Genomic DNA, 7,726 nt, shown 5'->3' with positions numbered 1-7,726 from the left:
ACACACACACACACCACACACACACACACACACACACACACACACTCACACACACACACACACACACACACACACACACACACACTCTCTCTCACTCTCTCTCTCTCTCTCTCTCTCTCTCTCTCTCTCCTCCTCTCTCTCTCTCTCTCTCTCTCTCTCTCTCTCTCTCTCTCTCTCTCTCCTCTCTCTCTCTCTCTCTCTCTCTCTCTCTCTCTCTCTCTCTCTCTCTCTCTCTCTCTCTCTCTCTCTCTCTCTCTCTCTCTCTCTCTCTCTCTCTCTCTCTCTCTCTCTCATCTTCTCTCTCTCTCTCTCTCTCTCTCTCTCTCTCTCTCTCTCTCTCTCTCTCTCTCTCTCTTCTCTCTCCTCTCTCTCTCTCTCTCTCTCTCTCTCTCTCTCTCTCTCTCTCTCTCTCTCTCTCTCTCTCTCTCTCGTTCTGATGCAGAGAATAATAGTCAACATGGTGCACATAACCTGTGTGCCATGCCTGCAACCCACTGCCTATGGTATAGGTAAGACATCCCTCAGCTGGGTGCACTATACCACTGGTGCGGGTACAGTTGCATGAGCACTGTACCCGTACAGTGTCAAAATAAGCTCTTGGACATTGTCTGTGCAGTAACACCAAAAGAGTATATGGTCTGGGAGCTTGTCATTATGAACTCCATAGCACCATAATGGCTTTACTGAATTGTGGGAAGTTTGGTATCAAACTTCTCAGCATAATAAACCCACACTGATGCCAGTGTGGGATTTATATGCAATGCACTTAGAGTGCATCTTAGAAATGCCCCCTGAAAAACGACCAGGTTTTGGTGGGCTCCTGACTGGTAAACACCACCCTGCCACCACAAGACACGTTTCTGTACCGCTGGGGTGGTAGCCATTGCTACCTGAGCCCCAGAAACAAAGCCCTCTTGGGCGAAGGAGTTCACACCTAGCCCAGGTCAGGAAGAGCCATCTGTAGCAGGGGAGCTTCAAAGGCCTTGCTGCCTTTGTAACGCGAGCCCCAGCCTCTCCTGCTACCAGGAGCAGGCCACCTTCCTGTCCTTTTCAGCGGGAAGACTAGCGGAAGAAATTATAACAGCCAGAAGTCGTGCCCACCTCTGCCAACGCCACCCTTGGGTGGGGCAGTTGAGGTGAAGCCCACTCTTCAGTGCCCACCATCTTGTGGATGGAAGGCACTCTCTAATTAGGATTAGGGATTGTGGACCACTCCCCCACATGGGGTGAGCACTCCCAAGGGTGTTGTCGCCTTTAGGTCAGTAGCCCATTGCCTACTGACCTTGAGACCCCTAAAACACACCCTAAATACAGTATTTAGGGGGCAGCCCTGAACCAAGAAGGCAGATTCCCGCAACCTACAAAGAAGGACGAAGGAAGACTCCCTGCAGAGGACACTGCAGAGAAGAACTGACTTGGCCCCAGCCCTACCTGCTCGTCTGCTGTTTCCGGAGATACTGAGCAAAAAGTCTCCTTGTCCTGAAGCCAGCGACCTCCAGAACCCCTGGAAGGACTGACTGCCTTCAACAAAGGCAAGATTTCCTGTGAACAGCAGCTCTGTTCAAAGGAAACACCAAAGAAAGACTCTGAGCCTGCTGAGGACAAAGAAACCTGACACCTGGACCCACCACTGCACCCGACGCCTACGGCCCGAATCCGAGTGGCCCACTGGTCCCAGCGAGGTCCCCCAGCGTTCCAGAGTCCGAGTCTATCACGGCTGACCACCCCAGGATACCCCTACGTCACCTGAAGCCTCTGCATGAGGAGCCCCCAACCGCAAGTGGCCCTGTAAGGTGAAATTCAACTTCAAAAGGCACCCATGCATCCGGCCGCTCTGCGCCCTGGAGAAGAGGACCTGAGGTACACCTACGTAACTGAGCCCTCCAACTTACCTTCCCAGTTGTTGGTTCCGAAGACTTCCTGGACCGAGCCTGCAGCTAAAAACCAAAACCGGCAATCCCGGGCACCTGATGCCCGGGATGCCAAAACAGCACCCTGCACCCGGCCGCCCCTGTGCTGCTGTGGGTGCACCTTGTGTGCTAAATCGGACCCCCCTTTCTTCTAGGAAATGTTCCAGTGTGATGTCTAGGCATATCACACTGAGTAGAAAAATTAACTTAAAAAGTAGTCGGAACGGAACTTGAAAAGTTTCAAATTCAATTCAAACTGCTTTGCAAACAAATGTCTTACTTGTAACCAATCCAATTGCCTTCAACTGCATTCAAACTGTATTTAACTGCATTATTCATCCAAAGTGTTATTATACTTACCTGTACCAGGCTTGGCTTGGTTCTAGAAAATAAAATACAAACTAAATAATGTTTTTATATAAACAAATTGGTCTGAGTTTAGTCTTTGAGTGTGTACAATACATGCTTAGCACTACCCTCTGATAAAGCCCACACTACCACAAATAGAGTAAGGTATTATCTACTTTTACCTCTGCCTACCTTTGGGATTCCACTGGACTCTGTGCACACTATACCTTACTTTGGTACAGTATATACAGAGCCAGCTTCCTGCACCTCCTCAGCTAGTAACCCAGTTCCCAACATTCCTGCAGGAAGTTTGCTCTCATCTGTTGGAGGCGTTTGCAGCAAGAAGTCTCTGTCAGATGAGCAGGTTACTTTCGTTCGGCAGAGAGAGACTATCTAGCCACAGATTCTTTACCGACCCTCCCATCCTCCTACCTCTGCACACTGATTCAGTAGGGTCTCCTTTTTAGGGCCCGAGTAATGCTCACCAGTATGACAGCATTCTTCATGGCTCTGCGCTTTCTGGCATGTAAAGTCGCGAAAAGTAACTAATGTCCGCACTCTGGGTGCCTCCTCTATAGGCATTGCGCATTCTACTTCTGGATCGGATGACGCCACCTACTGAAGCACAGGATACTACTTCAAATTTTCCAGATTCAGTCTTGACTTTTGTGGAATATTATAATGTAAGGAACTTGCAGCTAGGTAGAGTCTCTACAAGATAAGGTGCTATTGAAGGAAAGTAACTTATTCATCAGTTCCCTTCTTTCCATGCCTTCGACACCAGATATGGAGTTCTGCTCCCTTTTTCACTGATTGACGAATCGTTCCCAATTCGCGAAGATTCCAGTGGCGGCTAACACTCCATCACCAAAACCTTTGCCAGTTCCTTCGTTGATTCTGATCCCAATGTTGCTAGCACCTAAAGTTGAGTCCCTGCCAAATCTGATGTGTGACCTCAACCCGACTCCTTCTCGACCCCGACTGAGGTCATTCTGTGAATCCACTCCAGTACAACCAGTTCCTGTATATTCTGATTCAGACAAATCACTTCTCTGCCACAGAGCGCTAGCTTAGTCATATTTTTGGCTTGAAGTCAGACTGTCGATTATGGGGACGATTTACCCACTTAATAAAAGGATGGGTGTGCATTCATTTGCTGGAGGCCAGTGTGATTGAAATTTCTTCTGATACAGGGTTGAGTTTGCCACTAGCACCCCCAATGGAGGAGAGTACTCCATTTGCCATATTGAGTAGACCCGTGGCTAAGGTTCTAGACTTACAGTTGCCTTCTGGCTAGACAAATGTCCTTACTGAGGTTTTGCTGTCTCAGCCAGCCTTGTCTGAGCATTTATTTCTATTTAATGAATCCCTAACTGACACGCTTAAGGGTACGTGGACTAGGCCTTGCTCTTGTCCATTAGTGAACAGGCAAGTGGCGAGATGCCAAAGACTGGCTCTTGGCAACACAGATTTTCTTACACAGCATCCTACTCCTGAGAGTTTGGTGTTCTAAGCTCCTACCAGCAAAGTAAATCCGAATTTGTTCCCCACAGCTCCGCCAGACAGGGAGTCGAAAAAAGAAAGGCATTTGAAAAGCGAATGTTCACTTCGGCCAGCTTGGCATTGAGCTCGGTCAATGCCGTCTGCCTGTTAAGCCTTTATATTCATGAACTCTGGGATATGGCCAGCCTGATCCTGCTGGCGGTCCCAGAGAGGTTTCTTGACTCTTTGCCTCACACCACTCAGAACGGCCAGAATGAAGGCAAGTATGTCATTAGGGCTGGCCTTTATACAGCTGAGGCTTGGCCCAGTGGTGAGCACTAGGCTGGTGCTCTGCCGACATGCATGAATGCAGTCCACTGGCTTTTCTGGAGATGCATAGGCCATCCTTTTGGACATGCCTTGTGATGAGTCCCACCTATTTGGCAAGACTGCTCTCAAATGCTTTAAGGAAAGCAAAGCAATGGCGCATTCCTGGTTGTCAGTTTCTCCATCAGTTGTATTCCTTTTGGTGTTACTCAAGTGGGCATGTCCTGTCACCCCTACATCAGCCACTCAAGTCCTTTCTTGGTTAGGGACTAGGAACATGCAGACATCACACAGATCAGCAGGGACAGTGCTGTTCTCTTGGCTTCTGCTCCTTTAGCATCAGCCTCCAAGCTACTTTAGGTTACCCTTAGCAGCACACAACCACCCTGTGGAAGGCAGGATCATGTATTTTCTCCCAGGATGGCACTCCATCCAATCTGACAGATGTTTCTTCCAGATTGTCCAGCAGGGTTTTTTCCTCCTGTTTCTCCGTGACCCACCACAACGACCTCTCTCATTGGAGCTGCTTTCAGAGGGTCCTGCCCATGTTGCTCCAAGAGGTGCAGGTCTTAAAAAAGGGGCCATCAAGACTGTGCCAGCATTGGAAGTGTGCCCGCCCTCCCAATTGCCTTGTGCTAAAAAAAGGATGGATGCCTTCGTCCTAATTTAGATTTTCGCCCCCTGAATGACTTCCTGTGAAAGAACACACTCAAAATGCTCACACTGGCTAAGCTCTACCTTTTCTAGATCCAGGTAGCTGAATGGTTGTCTTTGACCAGCAGAATAGGTGCTTTTATGTTCCCATTCTGCAGTTCCAGGGACGTTACTGCTGGGCAAGGTGGTCCAGGAGGACATTTCTATTTGCCGTACTCCCCTTGGGCCCCACCATTGCCTCTCAGGTGTTAAAAAAAGTGATAGTGGTGTTAGATGCCCATCTTCGTGGGTTGGGGCATGACAGATTTCCATTACCTCTATAATAGGTTGTTTAAGACATGCTCGCCACAATCCGCCATAGACCACCTCCAAATGTTTGCGAAACCTTTAGCATGTTTGTGGTTTTTGATCAATGAGCCAAAGTCATATCTGACTCCTTCGTAGAGCCTTCCGTGTATATGAGCTTTTCATGACATTGTGCAGTTCCGGGCCTTACCTCCCACGCAACAAGTCCAAGATGTTCGAACTATGATCCTGATGTTTAAGTCTTGATCCTAGATCTCGATGAGAGCAGCTCTGAGGCTTCTTGGCTGCTGGCATCATGCATCCTGCTTGTCTACTTTGCCAGGTGGCATATGCAGCTCTGTAGTAGGATACAAAGTCTTGGTGGGCCCAGCACCAAGGAAACCTGTCTGAATTCATCCAGGTTTCAGAGGAGAGTGCACAAGATCTGCAATAGTGGCTGCTTGACCGCAACCTGACCAGCTGCAAACCCCTTCCGCACCCTGAACTGATTGTGACTGATGCATACCTGATTGTGACTGATGCATACCTGCCTAACTGGGGAGGTCAGATGGGAAGGTGTAGGTCAGAGGACTTTGGTTTCCTGCAGAAACCTGGCTCCTTCTAAATCTGTTGGAGCTGCAGGCCATATGCCTGGCATTGAAAGCCTTCCTGCCGTCCAGGGCAGGCTGGTGCAGATCCTCATGGATGACACCATTGCCATGTAGTACTGCAACAAGCAATGTGGAGTGAGGCCCCGTGGTCCTGTGACATGGTTTTGGTTGGAGCTTGCTGGAGCATTGGGGTATCTCCTTGATCGTGAAACACCTGGTGATGCAAGGTGAGACAGTACACCTTATGACAGTGGGAAGAGCCTAGGCAGGATCGTTTAGAGACTGTTGTTTCAAAATCACTGTGCCTTCCGTTTCCTAAGAACACTCTTTTTAGGAGACTCCCTTAGGCTGCAGTGGAGCATGGGACTCCTGCATGCCTTTGTAACCCTACCACTCCTCCCCTGAGTTCTGAAGAACATCAGAACCACCGGGCCCAAGTCATCCTAGTGGTTCCAGATTGGGCCAGGAGAGTGTGGCACCCGTACCTTTTGGCCATAAACATCAGTCCCCTGATCAGGCTACCGCTTCAGAATCATTTTCTGTCGCAGCAGCAGGGCAGGAGAAGCTGTGCAATCTACACCTCCATGGGTGCTGATTGAGTGGTGGCAGTTGACTTCATTCGTTCCAACTTCTGAGCTTGTGGATGTCATCCTTGGGGTCAGGCATCCCTTTGCAAAATCTATTTACACAGGTCGCCGGGATAAATTTAAGATCTGGTGTGGAATTCACAACACAGACCCCTTGCAAGCCAAACAGCTGGATGTCTTGTTGTTTGTATTATCTTTGGCCCAGCCGATGTGAAAAGTCCTCAGCATTAAGGTCTGGTATGCATGGGCCAAGAACCAGTCTCCTGAAGGCCTGAGGGTCATTGTACTAGAACCAAGGCTGCTACAACTGCGTTTGCTTGCAGAGTGCCTGTCCTTGACATCTGTCAGGCCACCTCATGGGTTCCGGTGCACACATTCACAAACTACTACTGCCTTGACAGCCAAGCAAGGGCACTTCGTCAGTTCGGTCCGGCAGAGATTTATTTTGGCCTTTATCCACTCCACAGACTTAGACATTGAGGAGGTACTGCTTTGGCTTTTATTTTAAAGATGAGGAATCGGCGGTTAGAAGTATCTATCTGAAGGACAAGTTACTTGGCTTCTGGAACAATCTTTCTAGTGAATACAATCTAACCATAGATTCTCTTGCCCCTCCCCCCTTCCGCCACCAACCCCCACTTTTCCCTACCATGGTCTGTAGAGTGGCTTCTTTTAAACATCTAAAAGGGCCCCAAATTAGAGATCGACTCACTGGTACCTTCAATTGTTTTGTCTTCTGAGGGCACAAAAGAGTCAGTCAAGAATTGACATTGGCAATCAGTGACACCTATTTGAGACTCCTCTCTGTTACTTCCGGGGCAGGACGAGGTAAGCCTGAAGCCATACCAACGTACAGGAGTCTGGCGCCTGGGGAATATTCTAAAGATGAGGTATCTGCAGTGGGAGTATCCTTCAAAAGGAGTGTTACAAACAGTATGTAACTTGTTCTTATATGGTCAGTGCCATGTATTGGTCCCTTTCTGTGGTGTATTGGCCTCATGCCATTTAGTGCATCAAGCTCATTCAATGATTTATATGGATTTTCTTTCTCTATATGGAGTTCCTTTTGTACCCTGCACTGATGTCTGTTCATGTTCTCCCTTCACTTAGAGTGTTACTGGTTTTGGCCGCCAGATGATTGAAAAGACCAAGCAGCTTGTGGAGTCAAAGTACACGCTGGCCAACGGGTATGCAGCAGATGCCAAGGTAAGGTCATCGGATAAGTGGGAGAAGATACACTTGTTGCATCTGTTTTTTAGGTGTAGGTGCCCCACAATAGACGGTGATCAGAGATGTGTGAAGTGATCTTTAATTCTGGACACACTCCAGCAAGACATCCTGATTTGCTGCACTGAAGGAACTCTATATTTGGGTCTTGCCTAAAGACTGCTTTTGCCGTTTAGCGAGCGCTATTATCATGACACAATGTACACACAACACACAGATAGATACCGACAAACATACAGATCAGGCCTTTTGGACAGCCAATTTGTTTTTGTCTACTGGTATTCAGCTGTCTTTA

The 7,726-nt window shown here is 48.4% G+C and overlaps 1 protein-coding gene across 1 annotated transcript in view; it reads left to right on the top strand.

Moving 5' to 3' along the window:
• Window positions 1-7,726, top strand: part of POLD1 (DNA polymerase delta 1, catalytic subunit) — a 357,307-nt gene that overhangs the window by 105,413 nt on the left and 244,168 nt on the right. The window contains exon 10 of the mRNA XM_086929347.1: window positions 7,315-7,410. Within this exon, the coding sequence (XP_086785473.1) occupies window positions 7,315-7,410 (96 nt within the window). The remainder of the gene's footprint in view (window positions 1-7,314; window positions 7,411-7,726) is intronic.

This window comes from Lissotriton vulgaris, chromosome 7 (genome assembly GCF_964263255.1).
Source record: "Lissotriton vulgaris chromosome 7, aLisVul1.2, whole genome shotgun sequence".
Taxonomy (NCBI): domain Eukaryota; kingdom Metazoa; phylum Chordata; class Amphibia; order Caudata; family Salamandridae; genus Lissotriton; species Lissotriton vulgaris.
The sequence above is the reverse complement of the archived record's forward strand: the minus strand, read 5'-3'. Positions and strand labels throughout refer to the sequence as shown.